The sequence below is a fragment of the Pygocentrus nattereri genome, chromosome 23 (genome assembly GCF_015220715.1).
Source record: "Pygocentrus nattereri isolate fPygNat1 chromosome 23, fPygNat1.pri, whole genome shotgun sequence".
NCBI lineage: Eukaryota > Metazoa > Chordata > Actinopteri > Characiformes > Serrasalmidae > Pygocentrus > Pygocentrus nattereri.
Genome location: NC_051233.1, coordinates 2,767,345 through 2,784,573, shown reverse-complemented (window position 1 = coordinate 2,784,573; position 17,229 = coordinate 2,767,345). Strand labels below are relative to the sequence as shown.

General features: G+C 42.5%; 1 protein-coding gene across 1 annotated transcript in view; it reads right to left on the bottom strand.

Annotated features, from left to right (window-relative positions):
* Nucleotides 1-394: 394 nt before the first annotated feature.
* Nucleotides 395-17,229, bottom strand: part of tek (TEK tyrosine kinase, endothelial) — a 61,407-nt gene continuing 44,572 nt past the window's right edge. Inside the window, exons 12-23 of the mRNA XM_017688044.2 lie at nt 17,034-17,229; nt 15,465-15,770; nt 14,297-14,433; nt 12,660-12,870; nt 9,503-9,613; nt 8,144-8,334; nt 6,947-7,060; nt 6,718-6,788; nt 3,023-3,063; nt 1,970-2,066; nt 1,010-1,109; nt 395-923 (exon numbers count right to left, since the gene is read on the bottom strand). The exon at nt 17,034-17,229 is cut by the window's right edge and continues 98 nt beyond it. Coding sequence (XP_017543533.1) covers nt 849-923; nt 1,010-1,109; nt 1,970-2,066; nt 3,023-3,063; nt 6,718-6,788; nt 6,947-7,060; nt 8,144-8,334; nt 9,503-9,613; nt 12,660-12,870; nt 14,297-14,433; nt 15,465-15,770; nt 17,034-17,229 — 1,650 coding nt within the window. The 3' untranslated portion in view covers nt 395-848. The remainder of the gene's footprint in view (nt 924-1,009; nt 1,110-1,969; nt 2,067-3,022; nt 3,064-6,717; nt 6,789-6,946; nt 7,061-8,143; nt 8,335-9,502; nt 9,614-12,659; nt 12,871-14,296; nt 14,434-15,464; nt 15,771-17,033) is intronic.

Here is a 17,229-nt window from a genome sequence, read left to right as displayed (position 1 = left end):
AGTGAGCAGAAGTTCAAGGTAGGTGTTTCTAATAAAGTGGCCAGTGAGCAGAAGTTCAAGGTAGGTGTTTCTAATAAAGTGGCCAGTGAGCAGAAGTTCAAGGTAGGTGTTTCTAATAAAGTGGCCAGAGAGTGGAAGTTCAAGGTAGGTGCTTCTAATAAAGTGGCCAGTGAGCGGAAGGACAAGGTAGGTGTTTCTATTAAAGTGGCCAGTGAGTGGAAAGACAAGGTGGGAAATCTGTTCTTTTTCTCTCTCTCTCTCTCTCTCTCTCTCTCTCTCTCTCTCTCTCTCTCTCTCTTTCCACATCTTCCACTCCATGTCTGGATTCAATATTACTTATTTGAGTTATGTTAGCACTGGTATTTCACAATCCACAATTTGCTCACCAACCAGATTATATTTCACAATAAAAAGTTTATTGGTCCCTTAAAAATCATCAGAGTAAAGTTTTCCAACGTTTGCACAATGCGCCATATACAGTAGCACTCCAAAGCTTAGTCTTTCCACAGGATACAAAACGGCTCCCGTCTCCAGCTCAGGATTTCTGATAAACATCTACAGTTTGTGCTTGCAGCACCCGAAAGCAAGTTTAATACTGTAACACACAACACTCAGATCAACCCACTCACACAGGAAAATCACATTTTACAGCCAATTTCACACCAACAAACAAGAATAAACACTGACATTCAGTATGATCTGATATTTCTCTGCTCGTAATCATAATACTGGAATACACAATGTGTGCAAAAGAATTGTAGTCCGTGAATCCTGATCATAGGATTGCATAAACTTTGATACCCTTATGATACATGTCCACTACACAGGAGCGCAGAAGGGGCCTGGGATCAGCCGGCCTCCTCAGCAGAGCAGTCAATGCCCGCGTAGGTGAATTTCTCATACAGCGTAGTGTTTACATACGTCTGCGGGAGAAAGAAGGGTGAGATACGTGAGATACAGTAGGCAAACTTTGAGATAAAGTTAAACAATCCTGCTTCGCCTGATTTACCTTTCTCTCCTCTAGCATGCGGTTGAGGGACATCAGGATCTGAGCAAACGAGGGCCTTTCATAGGGCTTCTCTCTCCAACACTGCCTCATTAGCTCATAGCTAGAGAGAGAGAGACAGAGGGGGGGAGGAGAGAGAGAGGGAGAGAGAAAGAGGAGAGAGGGGGGATGAGAGAGAGAGAGTGAGAGAAAGAGGAGAGAGAGAGGGGGAGAGAGAGAGGGAGAGAGGGAGAGAGAGGGGGAGAGAGAAAGAAAGAGGAGAGAGAGTGAGAGAGAGAGAGTGAGAGGGGGTGAGAGAAAGAAAGAGCAGAGAGAGAGAGAGAGAGAGCGAGACAGAGAGAGAGTGAGAGAGAGGGGGAGAGAGGAGAGAGAGAGGGGGAGAGAGAGAGGGAGAGAGAGAGGGAGAGAGAGAGAGAGAGAGAGAGAGAGAGAGAGAGAGAGAGAGGGAGAGAGAAAGAAAGAGGAGAGAGAGTGAGAGAGTGAGAGGGGGAGAGAGAGGGAGAGAGAGAGAGAGAGTGAGAGGGGGAGAGAGAAAGAAAGAGCAGAGAGAGAGGGAGAGTGAGTGAGAGAGAGAGAGAGAGAGAGAGAGAGAGAGAGAGAGAGAGAGACAGAGTGAGACTTCAAGACAATTCAAGAGCACAATAAAGTCCAATCCAGCTCCAAATAAGATTAGATTAGCTTAATTGAGATCTTTACATGGTGAAATGGTTCTCCAGACTGATGGAGAATGTGTTGTATATGGTTCTTTTTGAGAATAGTGCTATATAGCACCAAAAGGGGTTCTGTATTGCATGCAGGCTTGAGATTGTAACGATAGCAGAACACTTTTTGTTGCTACACAGCATCATTTTCAGAATTTTCAACACATTCTCCTTCAGTCTGAAGAACCTTCTCTCCATGCAAATAACTGTGTAAGCAGGAAATGGTTCTCTTTCTCACACACACCAAGTGCAACACACTTACACTTCGTCGTCACAGTTGAGGGGTTTTTCCAGACGGTAGCCCTGGGGCAGTTTCTCGTAAAGCTCAGCACAAGTCATGCCACAGTACGGCGTCCCGCCTGCAAACCGGCATTAGCCCAAAACACATATTAACGTCATTCAGATCATTTTAAGCAAGTTGTAATCAAAATATTTAACTTAGACAAGAAAATCTCCTCTGAAACAATATTCAAATGGGATTAGTTTCTATGGAGCCCCTGAAGCAACATGGTGATTTTTTTTAGTGAAAGGGTCATGGTGAATTTTTTTGTGGGTAAAAATCTGGTGAGCACCTGAAAACTCTCAAGTGAGCACCAGATACTATGTGGTGAGCTATAAAAACCTTAATAATTTACCAATTTGTCCCTTTCAAAGAGATAGAGCTAAACGTAGGCTGTTCACTTGACAGCATCGGATGCTCACCTGATAGTATCTGGTGCTCACCACATAGTATCAGGTTCTCACTTGATAGTATGTGGTGCTCACTTGATAGCATCTGGTGCTCTCCTGATAATATCTGGTTCTCACTTAATAGTATCTGGTGCTCAATTGATAGTATCGCATGCTCACCTGATGGTATCTGGTGCTCACCTTGCAGTATTGCATGCTCACCTGATAGTATTGGGTGCTCAGCTGATAGTATGTGGTGTGTACCAGATTTTTACCTTAAAAAAAACAACATGTCCCTTTCGGCTAAAATGAACTACACCACGTCTCTTCGGGGGCTCCGTACGTTTCCAAGGGGAGGTGTGGAGATATCATTTTAATGTTTATGGTCAATTTGCACACGCTAGGAAATCTTGGTGCACATGACTGGGGCGGGAATGGCTACTTGATTTATGCACTGTTTTCATGGCATGGTGGATTCAGACAGCCTGCTAAAGACTACTTTTTCATGTGAAACTAATCCCGTCTGAATAGTTCTTAAGACCATGACACACTTCTTCAAGTCTGTAACAGGACTACTGTTCTCAGACTCTGCAGAAGTATCTAGATATCACTGTCCAACTGAAAAGACTCCAGAGTGTGAATATACCTAAACTCACCACCTCCCACAGAAGAACTCCATATGACCATCTGAAAAAGTGAGAAAACTGCATGAGGAAGACAGAGTGTGACTGGACCACCTGACCATCAGACCAAACTCTAGCCTCTACACACTCTGTTTACATGCCCTACAACTTTTATAAAGTAGTTAGTGTAGTGTAGTGTACTGTAGTGTAGTGTACTGTAGTGTACTGTAGTTAGTGTAGTGTAGTGTAGTGTAGTGGAGTTAGTGTAGTGTAGTGTAGTGTAGTGTACTGTAGTTAGTGTAGTGTAGTGTAGTGTAGTGGAGTTAGTGTAGTGTAGTGTAGTGTAGTGTACTGTAGTTAGTGTAGTGTAGTGTAGTGTAGTGGAGTTAGTGTAGTGTGGTTAGTGTAGTGTAGTGTAGTGTAGTGGAGTTAGTGTACTGTAGTTAGTGTAGTGTAGTGTAGTGTAGTGGAGTTAGTGTAGTGTAGTGTAGTTAGTGTAGTGTAGTGTAGTGTAGTTAGTGTAGTGTAGTGTACTGTAGTTAGTGTAGTGTAGTGTAGTGTAGTGCAGTGCAGTGTAGTGTAGTGGAGTTAGTGTAGTGTAGTTAGTGTAGTGTAGTGTAGTGTAGTGTAGTGTAGTTAGTGTAGTGTATTGTACTGTAGTTAGTGTAGTGTAGTGTAGTGTAGTGTAGTGTAGTGTAGTTAGTGTAGTGTAGTGTACTGTAGTTAGTGTAGTGTAGTGTAGTGTAGTGTAGTGTACTGTACTGTAGTTAGTGTAGTGTAGTGTAGTGTAGTGTAGTGTAGTGTACTGTAGTTAGTGTAGTGTAGTGTAGTGTAGTGTAGTGTACTGTACTGTACTGTAGTTAGTGTAGTGTAGTGTAGTGTAGTGGAGTTAGTGTAGTGTAGATGGTGTAGTGTAGTGTAGTGTAGTGTAGTTAGTGTAGTGTACTGTAGTTAGTGTAGTGTAGTGTAGTGTACTGTAGTTAGTGTAGTGTAGTGTAGTGTAGTGTAGTGTAGTGTACTGTAGTTAGTGTAGTGTAGTGTAGTGTAGTGTAGTGTACTGTACTGTAGTTAGTGTAGTGTAGTGTAGTGTAGTGGAGTTAGTGTAGTGTAGTTAGTGTAGTGTAGTGTACTGTAGTTAGTGTAGTATAGTGTAGTTAGTGTAGTTAGTGTACTGTAGTTAGTGTAGTGGAGTTAGTGTAGTGTAGTGTAGTGTAGTTAGTGTAGTGCAGTGTAGTGTAGTGTACTGTAGTTAGTGTAGTGTAGTGTAGTGTAGTGGAGTTAGTGTAGTTAGTGTAGTGTAGTGTAGTTAGTGTAGTGCAGTGTAGTGTAGTGTAGTGTAGTTAGTGTAGTGTAGTGTACTGTAGTTAGTGTAGTGTAGTGTAGTGTAGTGGCGTAAGTGTAGTGCAGTTAGTGCAGTGTAGTGTAGTGTAGTTAGTGTAGTGTAGTGTAGTGTAGTGTAGTGTAGTGTAGTTAGTGTAGTGCAGTGTAGTTAGTGCAGTGTAGTTAGTGCAGTGTAGTGTAGTTAGTGTAGTGTAGTGTAGTGTAGTGTAGTTAGTGTAGTGTAGTTAGTGTAGTGCAGTGTAGTGTAGTTAGTGTAGTGTAGTGTAGTGCAGTGTAGTGTAGTGTAGTGTAGTGTAGTTAGTGTAGTGTAGTGTAGTGTAGTGTAATGTAGTGTAGCGTAGTTAGTGTAGTGTAGTGTAGTGTAGTGTAGTGTAGTGTAGTGTAGTGTAGTTAGTGTAGTGTAGTGTAGTTAATGTAGTGTAGTGTAGTGTAGTGTAGTGCAGTGTAGTGTAGTTAGTGTAGTGTAGTGTAGTTTAGTTAGTGTAGTGTAGTGTAGTGTAGTGTAGTGTAGTGTAGTTAGTGTAGTGTAGTGTAGTTAATGTAGTGTAGTGTAGTGTAGTGTAGTTAGTGTAGTGTAGTGTAGTGTAGTGTAGTGTAGTGCAGTGTAGTGTAGTGTAGTGTAGTGTAGTTAGTGTAGTGTAGTGTAGTGTAGTTTAGTGTAGTTTAGTGTAGTGTAGTGTAGTGTAGTGCAGTGTAGTGTAGTGTAGTTAGTGTAGTGTAGTGTAGTGTAGTGTAGTTAGTGTAGTGTAGTGTAGTGTAGTGTAGTGTAGTGTAGTGCAGTGCAGTGTAGTGTAGTTAGTGTAGTGTAGTGTAGTTTAGTGTAGTGTAGTGTAGTGTAGTGCAGTGTAGTGTAGTGTAGTTAGTGTAGTGTAGTGTACTGTAGTGTAGTGTAGTGTACTGTAGTGTAGTGTAGTGTAGTGCAGTGTAGTGCAGTGTAGTTAGTGTAGTGTAGTGTAGTGTAGTGTAGTTAGTGTAGTGTACTGTAGTGTAGTGTAGTGTAGTGTAGTGTAGTGTACTGTAGTGTAGTGTAGTGCAGTGTAGTGTACTGTAGTGTAGTGTAGTGTAGTGCAGTGTAGTGCAGTGTAGTGTAGTGTAGTTAGTGTAGTGTAGTGTAGTGTAGTGTAGTGTAGTGCAGTGTAGTGCAGTGTAGTGTAGTTAGTGTAGTGTAGTGTAGTGCAGTGTAGTGTAGTGTAGTGTAGTGTACTGTAGTGTAGTGTAGTGTAGTGTAGTGTAGTGCAGTGTAGTGCAGTGTAGTTAGTGTAGTGTAGTGTAGTGTAGTGTAGTTAGTGTAGTGTACTGTAGTGTAGTGTAGTGTAGTGTAGTGTAGTGTAGTGCAGTGTAGTGTACTGTAGTGTAGTGTAGTGCAGTGTAGTGCAGTGTAGTGTAGTGTAGTGTAGTGTAGTGTAGTGCAGTGTAGTTAGTGTAGTGTAGTGTAGTGTAGTGTAGTTAGTGTAGTGTACTGTAGTGTAGTGTAGTGTAGTGTAGTGTAGTGCAGTGTAGTGTACTGTAGTGTAGTGTAGTGCAGTGTAGTGCAGTGTAGTGTAGTGTAGTGTAGTGTAGTGTAGTGCAGTGTAGTGCAGTGTAGTTAGTGTAGTGTAGTGTAGTGTAGTGTAGTTAGTGTAGTGTACTGTAGTGTAGTGTAGTGTAGTGTAGTGTAGTGTAGTGCAGTGTAGTGTACTGTAGTGTAGTGTAGTGTAGTGCAGTGTAGTGCAGTGTAGTGTAGTGTAGTGTAGTGTAGTGTAGTTCTCCGTTTACATGCGCACTACAGGTAATCAGAATTACTAAAGGTAATCTGGACATCCAGACGTCCCACCGCCGTCTTTTAAAGATCAGAGCATGAACTTCGTCTCCTCTGCAGACCAGTTTCTGCTCCGGCGTGTTGAACGGTATAAACTCTCACTGTGATGCGACGCTCATGCAGAACGGACTTAAACTTTCTGATAGGGAATGTAATCGGATACAGGCGTTTACACGGATATTATTCTTCTATTTAACGGATTATTTACAGGTTTACCCACCTCGTTCAATCAGATAGAAATTGGATTCTGAATGGCCTTATTTGGACTAGACTATTCTGATTGAGGTGTTTACATGGATGTAGTCTATTCTGATTGAGCTGTTAGTCAGATTATTAAAGGATTATTATGCTGCATGTAAACGTGGCTGCACTGCACCCAGCAAACTGAGGTTCAGTTTCCAGCACCATGCTTAATCAACAAGAATCCTTGGGCAAGACTGCTAACACTACATTTCCCTACTTCTGTTATATATTATTATATATATAATTACAGGTCACTTTGTCACTCTGTCTGCCAAATTCCATAAATGTATGTTTACTACTTTTCAACTTAAAGCTCTTGCTGACAAAGACTCTTACACATCACTGTTGGTTGTATACACACTGTAGTTCAGAGACTCAATGGCCATCCATCGCACCGGTAAACGACCCTGTAGATAAGAAAAGGCAACAGTTTGTTTACCCCAGCCAGCTAAACATATTAAGAGGACTGATTATCATCCAACATAATCATGTTATTAATTACCTTTATTTTATTATTATTATTTATTATACCAAAGTAGAAAATGTGTGTCTACACATTAATTACCATTGTTTTTTTCACATACACCTCCTGCCCTCGCGAGAGGCCGAAATCTGCAATCTTCGCAACAAAGTTCTCCCCCACCAGGATGTTTCTGGCTGCTAAGTCTCTGTGGATAAACTACAAGATGGCCATATTTTAACAGCTCGATCTCAACAGATCACATATGAACCATGGTAGTCCACAAATATGTGCTCAAGTCTCAAGTTTCTGGCGTGAGGGTCTGAGTTGAGTCTTGAATGTCTTACCTGCGAGATCGTGCCGTGTCTCAAATCTGTGGGAGGTGAGTCTGTGTGGAGTATGGATTTCTGGGGTGTCAGTCTTGGGAGGGTGAGTCGATGTCTTGAGTGTCTGAGATGGGAGTCCAAGTCAAGTCTTGAATCTCTGGCATTCAAGTCTAAGTCTAATGTTGAGTCTCTGAGGTGCAAGTCCAAGTCAAGTCTCCAAAGTGTGCATTCGAGTTATGTCTCAAGCATCTGATGTGCAAGTCTTGGTGAGTCTCCAGACTTGCCAAAGTCAAATCTCATGTCTCTGAAGGGTGAGTCTAAGTCACGTCTCAGTCTTGGGGGTCTAAGTTGAGTCTTGCGTGTCTGAGATGGGAGTCTGAATCAAGTCCTGAATCTCGGGTATTGAGTGCCTGAGGAATGAGTACAAGTCAAGTTCAAACTCTGGAGCGCAGGCCAAGTCTTGAGCATCCGAGATGCAAGTCCAAGTCAAGTCTTGAATCTTTGAGATGTGAGTCCAAGTCTGGTCTTGAGTCTATGGGATACAAGTCTGAGTTGAATCTTGAGGCTCTGAGGTGTGAGTCTGAGTCAAGTCTCAAATCTCTGGGATGCAAGTTCACGTCAAGTTTCGAGTCTCTGCAGTGAGAGTCAAATTTTAAGTCTTTCGAAGTGCGATTTCAAGTTAAAACTCAAGTTTCTAATGTGCAAGTCTTTGTCGAGTCTTGGGTTTCTGTGATGCAAGTCCAAGTCAAGTCTCAAGCTTGAGGTTTGTAGCCTGATGTATTATTATTTTTCAAGTCAAATCATGAGTCAGTTGACATGCAGACTCTTGTCACTGACTCTAGCCCCCATCTTTGCTTATTTGTGTTACTTTTTTCTCATTTTAGATTAAAAATGCTTAAAGGCTCATCCAATGATTCTCTCAAAAACCTCTGCTGAATGCGTCTGGATGTCTGCTACAAACACCATCTGCCCTCACCTGTTTCTGGCTCAGGTAATCCATCCCTCGGGCCACATCTGCAGCAAAATGGAGCAGCTGTTGAGAAGACAGTGTGGAGGCTGTGCTGTTGGCAATGGCAAAGGCCGGGTCAGTCTCCAGAACGCGGCTCTTCCTCAAGAAGTCCAGCAGGTTGCCATGTGGAGCATATTCAATGGCCAAATACAGATAACCTAAGGGAGAGCCACAGAGGTGCATGTCAAGTCATTTTCAAGTCTAGGGGCAGGGTGTCACAATTTTTGTTCAGATAGAGGGGTAGGGCGAAGTGATAGGGATGCATGGGCTTGCAAACAAAGGTTTTTCAGAGACTCCAAAGTGTTATGAGAAAGAAAAATCAGCCAGATCGAGCACAAGCAACCAAAGAAACCCACAAATGTGCGAATTTTCTCATTTAAGAAGTTACGATAACCATTGTTTTATATTAGTTTAATGTCATTTCAATGTACGTTGGTCGTTTTCCTCATAACAAGCAAAAAACATTGCTAAAAGTAGACTAATGTCTCGGTATCTAGCTAACTAACTTTCCTGTTCCACCTTAAATAGTGAAGCTGTTCTGACACCTCAAGTGCCAGAATGTAACTGCTGTTCCATTTAAGGTGGAACGGGATAATTCGAGCAAGAATCTGGAGAATCTCTGATTTCAGCTTCACATCACTGAAGAATTGGGGGGGTGATAATAAATAACTGCCCCCCTCTTTGAAGGCGTATGATCCCTAAATGTATCTAAAGCCCAGCAGTGAGGAGCTGAACTTTCCCCTCCTCTGCTGTCCCTGCAGACGGGCAGGGTCGCCTACAGAGCGGCGCTAGTAGCTGTTAATGAAGTGATGCTCTTTTATTAGAGGGTCTCATTTCAGAGGGAAGATCTCAACCACTATCTCTTGTAACTCAGTTCCAGGGGTTAAGGTGACACTCGAAAACAAGAGGTAGGGGTAAAAAGAAGAAACGGAATTGGGCCTAAATGCAATGAGACGATATATATGGGGAAACATCCAAAATGGCTCGTTTGGTTTCATATTTGTGAGCACGGCTCGAGCAGAGCCATCTAGCTCTGGGCACAAGTAGGGCGTCGTCAGGGGGCGGTAACGGTGGTTGACAGATTTGCATACCGTGACGCGTCCTTGTACTTTGATACGAAGACACGTTATCCGCGCCTACAGCAGAGTCGAACCAGAGGGGCGCTGCAGAGGCGGAACTGATCACGATTTAAATGACATTTTTCCAGTTCGGAAAGATGCGTTCATTTGAAGCAAGGCTGGCTACTCTTTCAAATGTGCAGCACAGTGGGCCTCCAGGACCAGGATTGAGAAACACTGCTGTGAAAGATTGTAGTGGAATGCCCACCTCTGTGTTCGCAGGCCCCCAGCAGGTTGATGATGTTTGGGTGATGGCCTAGCTTACACAGCACCTCCAGCTCCCCTGCAAAGTCCCTGTGGTCATCCTTAGAGGCATATTCTGAGAGACAGGAAAACAAAGACCATCTGAGTAAATCCTTTGAATTCTCCTGAGTGTTTGCATCTCTATAATGCTAATGTTCTCAACAGCAGCCATCACATCAGGACAAGGATATGGTCCCAGTTTATATTGTCTCTAATAACTGTGTAGTTACACATGAACAACATCTGCAACAACACTGTAACTACTGATGATTAAGTCACTGTTAGAGATGGATTATAGAAGTACAGCCTATGGAATTATTAGTGCATCAACTTCAGTTTTGCTTCATGTAATAACACAAGTGTCTCTTCTACACAGGAACTTTCCTGTAGTGTAGAGTTAAAGTTACACTCTAACAGAGCTGGACGAAGAACACAAACCCTGTACTGGAGTTAAAGTCGAGACCCCCAAGGTAAAATATCACTCCAGTAAAAGTAGAAGTTCCTCCCTTTAGACCTCCACTTGAGTAAAAGTACTAAAGTACTTACCTTCAAATGTACTTAAGTATAAAGTAAAAGTACTAAAAGAGGAATTCTGGCTCTGATGTCCTGTTATCATTTTTATAACCAGACTGGCTTCATGAACTCATTTCAGGTGAAAGTCCTCCAGCGTCTCTCTTGGTAAACCAGTCTTTTAATAGAACGTCATTAATTAGTGACGCTGACGTCTATTAAAATGATCAGAAGCACAAAACACTGAAGGTAAACAGTTTCCATCAGGGAGAACCGAGTGGCTCTGAAATCACTTTTTACACACAAGCAAAGTTTCAGTTTCAGATTTATTTACAACTTAGTTCCAAGTTTAAGTTGAATAAAAACTGGCTTTAAACTCAGGATCACAGATGAGCTCCTTTACTATGTTGATCTGTAGGCGTCTGTTCATAAACATAAACCAGCCCAAACTCATTTACTATAAAATGAAATGGTGTTTGTAGAAATTCAGAAAAAAGCCGCGTCAGTCTCGACTGCATATGTGGACATATTTCTATATTGAGCTCTATTTACACAAAGTTAGGTTAGTTCATCATTTATGTTGAACAGACTCTCCCAAAGTTTTACGCTGCTGCGCTGACGTTGAACCGCGTGCTGCACTGGGTCGGTCTGACCAACAGGTCAAAACCAGCTCTAAACAAAGTGACCGCTGGGCCCTGATTGGTGCTCTGGCTTTGTGCTTCTTTCGTTTTGACATGTTACGTTTTTATACACACAGAAACCAAAAGGAACCACAGATTTCTCAAAATGTAGGAGGAAAAAGTCGGATATTAGACTCTGAAATGTAGTGGAGTGAAAGGAAAAAGTCGCCCAGAACGGAGAAACTTCAGTACAGATACACCAAAAATACTAAAGTACAGAAACTAATTACACTTACTCAGTTACTCAGTTACTCAGTTACTCAGTTACCGTCCACCACTGCACTCTAAAATAAGTGGGCAGTTCCTGTGTTGTTATTATGTAAGTACTGTGTAATAATAGAGGGGTAATATAGACATTGCTTTGGGTGGAAATGCAACACGTTTATTAAATGTTATAACAGTTCCATGTCAATATAAGGGGCGTCTGCTGTTCTGTCTCATTACAGACTGCTGGCTAAACGTGAGGAAAGCTGGCAGATACAGTGTAATAATGTCTTAATGTTCATTATTACAGACTTCCTGTTACTGCTGGGGGGGATAAGCGGTTGCCCTTTATATTAACTGTCTCTAATAACTGTGTAATTACATGTGAACAACATATGCAACAACAATGTAACTACTAATGATTTAGGACTGTTACAGATGGATTCCTGCCATACACCTGATGTAATTATAATCTTATCATCTTAATAGCTGTAACAGCCTCTTCTCGCTCATGTGATTACACAAGGGTAATAACATAAGCGTAATTACGCTGTAATCAGACTGGAACAGCGTGTTTTTTCCCCAGTGGTAAAGGGACGTATGTAATAACGTACATTAAGACATTATTACAAAGGTACAAATTTGAACTGCTTTATACTAGATGTTTAATATTTAGTATCACAGTCACCGCCACTTTACTGTATTCATAAGAACTCAAATCTCGTGTACATATTGCAAATCTCTCTTTACCTTTGTTTTAAATGATTAAAGTGTTTATTGTTTTACATAAATGGCTGCAACTGTAACAACTGCAGTTTCCCTCTGGGATCAATAAAGGATTCTGAGTCTGATATTACACTGTATCTGCCAGCTTTCCTCACGTTTACCCAGCATTTATGTTGCCAGTGCTGTGACACTGTAAACATTCTGTATGTATGTGTAATAGTAGAGCAGACGCCCCCTTATCTTTTATCTTATCTTTAATTAAATGAGTTGCATTCATTTACATTTACATTTATGGCGTTTGGCTGACGCTCTTATCCAGAGCGACTTACAAGTTGATCATTTTACACAAGTAGGCGAAGGCGGTGTTGGGAGTCTTGCCCAAGGACTCTTATTGGAATAGTGAAGGGGGTGTTTACCCAGATGGGGGATTGAACCCCAGTCTACAGCGTAGAAGGCGGAGGTGTTACCCACTACACTAACCAGCCGCATTCCTCCCTATATCACCACTGCATAGTACCTACATTGTAATTACACAGGAACTGTCCACTTATTTTAGAGTGCAACTTAAACACTAAACTACAGGAAAGTTCCTGTGTAGAAGACAAACACGTGTAATTGAATTGAGCAAAACTGAAGTTGTTACACATGTGTAATTACATAGGCTGTGCACCACCTGCACTATTGCCTAAATCAAACTTCTAAAGCATGCTGGTCCAGTTTGATTACAATGTAATTACAATTATATTACCCTTGTGTAATTACATGAGAGAATAGGCTGTTACACACATTTGTTAAGATACATTTGTGTAATTACATAAGCCGTACTTCCGTTTTCCATCTGTAACAGTGACTAATGCGTTAGTAGTTACATCGTTATTGCATATGTTGTTCACGTGTAACGACACAGTTATTAGAGACCCGGTCTAAAGTGGGACCAAAGATATTGTACACGATTGTCAATTCACCCTAAATTCATCTACGCATTAGCAGGACTCTCCTGACCTTTCATCCTCTTGATGGCAGCGTCCATCCTAAGGCCGTCCTTCTTAATGCGAGCCTTCAGCACTTGCCCAAAGTTTCCTTCTCCAATCACATCCTGGAACTTGATGTCGCTCCAGTCCAGCGTAGGATAGGCTACGGAATGGGTGGAGGTGCGGGGTTTTTTAGGCATGGTCAGAGAGTCGGAGCTGAACTGGACCACGGGCTCCTCTCTCTGAGGGATAAGAGCCACCAAAATACAGATTAAATGTGAGGGTGTGAAAACAAGTTAGGTAAAAAAATAAATAAATAAAATCAAAAATAAAGAATCAGAATCTCTTTTTTTGGTGACGCTTTGTTTTGAGTTTTCCTTTATAGATGAAATAAACGATCAAAAAGACTCTCAGTAACATCCACACCGTATCAGTGGTGCAGCAGCAGTGAAAACATTCAGTAGATGATCGGGAGCCTTTATTTAGCTGTGTGAATAAAATGTGTTTGTAATCTGCTGAATTCAGAGTCCAAGTTCAGGTCTGTGGATGTTTAACTGGGAGGAACTGAACATTAACAGGTTTAATTCAGACCATCAACGTCCTCACCAGCTGATACAGACACACTGACACCAGCCTGGACCTGGAGATACACTGGATTAGGATTTGGGTGAGGGTTAGGATTCAGATTAGGACCAGGATGAGGCATAGGATTAGGTTTTGGGTTGAGGTTAAGATTAGGATTAGGTTAATTATTAGATTGGGTTGAGATTAAGGTAATAATTAGGATTAGGTTAATAATTAGATTGGGTTGAGATTAAGGTAATAATTAGGATTAGGTTAATAATTAGATTGGGTTGAGATTAAGGTAATAATTAGGATTAGAATTCGGGCCAGGATGAGGTATAGGGTTAGGTTTGGGGTTGATATTTAAGATTAGGGTTAGGATTAGGGCCAAGATGAGGAATTGAATTAGGGTTTTGGGTTGCGGTCAAGGACAGGATTAGGGCCAGGGTGAGGGTCAGGATGAGGTTTTGGGTTGAGATTAAGGTTAGGGTTAGGATTAGGGCCAGGGTGAGGATTAGGATTAGGTTTAGAGTTAGGGTTAGTGTTAGGGTTAGGGTTAGGATTATAGGGCCAGGGTTGGGTTTGGCTTAATGGAAGTACGATATGAAGCCTATTCCTGTAACATATCAATACCACCAACTTAATATAAGTCCTTTACTAACAATATATCTTCAAGATATTAACTATTTACCTCGGTGCATTCAGATACTTCACCATTGCTGCTTCACTGATATGATATACGTTTCTTCTTTAATGCTTAAAAGGTTGTTTTTCTGCATTTTGTTTACATAAATGAAATTGAAAAATGTATGCCAACAAGGTATTGGAAAAAATATATATTTTTAAAAAATGTAATTTTTTTATGTGATTTTTAAATTTGCAAGTAGTACTTTTAATGAAAATAACATGGGAATAATTTCTGTTTGTCATTTTTATCTTTCCTTTTTTTATTATTATTAGAAAAATGTACTTTTAAAGCCAAATTTAAGGGACTCATTTGTAAAAGTGTTCTTGTTAACAGAATCATAATTCATGAGAGAGTCGGAGTGGTCACTGAACTGATTCTCTGGCCACACACACAATGTTGTAAAAGGCCTGTTGTACCATGCGTCTCTGAAAGGAGGCTCTCTTCAACTGGAGCACGATGCAGAAGGCCAGCAGAATGGTCAGACAGGTCATTCCAGCAGATCCCAAGATGGCATAAAACAGCATATTTCCATCTGCACCAAAGCCATACAGCCCTTAGACACACCAACACAGGGAGTCAAAATCCAGTCCTCATGACCACACAAAGGGCCATTTCAAAACACCAGGGCTAAAGCCATTACTTGACTAAACTGAGCCCTAGAAACACGATCTCACATCTCCCGATACACATTTATGTCCTGAATGGATTTTATATCTGAAAAATACAAACATTGGCATTCCACCAAGTTTTGACAGGGTTTTCCTTTTCTTGAAGGAAGTTTCTGGCTGTGGAAAGAGCCGCGTTTCTCAGCCCGATCCTGGTGGGACCCTGCATTGCATAATTTAGTGCTTTCCCAGCTAGAAGAGGGTAAAGTTTCCTAAAACCGTCTTTATTACTTTGATGAAATATCAGAATAGAAGTAGAAATAGCAAATCGAGTAAAAGTTCTTCAGCGGTCAGGACCCCCCTGGACCCTCACAGAGCAGGTACTATTTGGGTGGTGGGTCATTCTCAGCACTGCAGTAACACTGACGTGGGGGTGGTGTGTTAGTATGTGTTGTGCTGGTCTGAGTGGATCAGACACAGCAGTGCTGCTGGAGTTTTTAAACACCTCAGTGTCGCTGCTGGACTGAGAATAGTCCACCAACCTAAAACAGGGGCAGTCGTGGGCTGGAGGTTAGGGAACCAGCCTTGTGACCGGAAGGTTGCTGGTTCGATCCCCTGAGCCAAGAGGATGTGACTGAGGCCCTTAAGCAAGACACCTAACCCCCACCTGCTCCCAGGCAACTGCTATGCCTGATCCACTCAGACCACCACACCACACATTACTGCAGTGCTGAGAATGACCCACCACCCAAATAGTACCTGCTCTGTGATGGTCCATGGGGGTCCTGACCACTGAAGAACAGGGTAACAGAGTATCAGAGAAACAGATGGACTACAGTCTGTAACTGTAGAACTACAGAGTGCAGCTATACAGTAAGTGGAGCTGATAAAGTGGACAAGGAGGTGGTCATCATGTTATGCCTGATCGGTGTAAAGTTTCCCAGCGTATGTTCAGTGCACATGAATGTTCCAGACTCACTTGCGCTCTCCTCTGAGGTTGTCAGGGGGATCTCCTTTTTCTTCTCACTCTCTCCCATGTTATTGATGGTCCAGATCTCCAGCCAGTAGTCGGTATGGGGCTTGAGGCCACGCAGTTGGAACTGCATGTTGTTCTGACCTGCCTGCACCCCCAACTCTACCTGCTGGCTGTAGTCAGCCTGCTCCCTCTCCTGGTACCGGATGATCACCTTAGAGATGGAGTGACCCTCGGGGACAGTCCAGGAGATGATGGCGGCGGAGTCGGTGATGTTGGAGGCAGAGACATCGGAAGGAGCAGGAGGGGGCACTGAGTGAGAGGACAGACGTGGATTTTGGAGTCAGAGAAGGTTCTGAATAATGCCACAAACAGCGAAATAATGTTGATGGAAGATACACTATATTGCCAAAAGTGTTCACTCCCCCATCCAAATCACTGAATTCAGGTGTTCCAGTCACTTCCACGGCCACAGGTGTGTAAAGCCGAGCCCCTAGGCCTGCAGACTGCTTCTACAGACATTAGTGAAAGAATGGGTCGCTCTCAGGAGCTCAGTGAATTCCAGCGTGGTACCGTGATCGGACGCCACCTGTGCAGCAAGTCCAGTCGTGAAATTTCCTCACTGCTAAATATTCCACAGTCCACTGTCAGTGGGATTATAACAAAGTGGAAGCGATTGGGAACGACAGCAACTCAGCCACGAAGTGGTCGGCCACGTAAAATGACAGAGCGGTCAGCGGATGCTGAGGGGCGTAGTGCACAGAACGGTCAAAAATTCCCATAAACACTCCTAACCCGTGTGGAAAGCCTTCCCAGAAAAGTTGAAGCTGTTACAGCTGCAAAGGGTGGGCCGATCATATTAAACCCTTTGATTTAAGAATGGGATGTCACCTGAATTCATATGCGTGTGAAGCAGACGAGCAAATACTTTTGGCAATATAGTGTATTTTTTTGAAAATGTACATGATTTACAAAACTGAGTCAGAAAGCTGCACGAATGTCTTTGTGGAGAGTGGACAGTTTTCACGGTTTTAAACCTTCCCCGTTAACCCCTCATTGCACACTAGCAGCTCAACACTCAGTCACAACAGTCTGCAGAGAGCCAATAGTGTCCTTGTTACTCTGCACTGTTAAAAATGATTAAATGTAATGTAACTGATTAAATGGCTTTTCTTGAGCTGATTCAAACTTAGTTGAGTCAAACATTTTTAGTTCTGCATCTCTGTTTTGTAAATAAAATGAATTTGTTTTTATAATCAAATTCCCCACCAGCCAGGACTCTCCATCACACAACCTTGCCAGACATTTTCCCTTTTGGGTAACACTTACGGATGGCTGTGGCATCGCTGGGGCACAAACTCACAACCTGAGCTATTGCAGAAAATATGTCCGTTCACCGTGCAGAATGGTCACTAAGGAGCCTGCCTGTCTTGTCTGAGTTATAGTATCAGTACATTACTGTTCCTTGAAGGCTGTATCTAAGTCCCATGGGAATATAGACCCTTCAGCAGGATGACCCACACCCCTATAGTCCAGATTTGCCTCATTTCAAAGACAGACTAAGCCACTATTTACCATCACTGAGTGTCCAGGCGCTTATGATGGGGCAGGACTGGCGCGCTGGCCAGTTGCTCAGTCGGACCGTGCACTGGTACTTGTGTCTGGGCTTCAGCATGGTCAGCCATGTGCCGGTGGAGTTAGCTGGCAGCTGGAAGCTCCTCACGTTTGCTGCGTCGTCTGCCTGCTGACAGTTCACCTCATAGAACCAGTT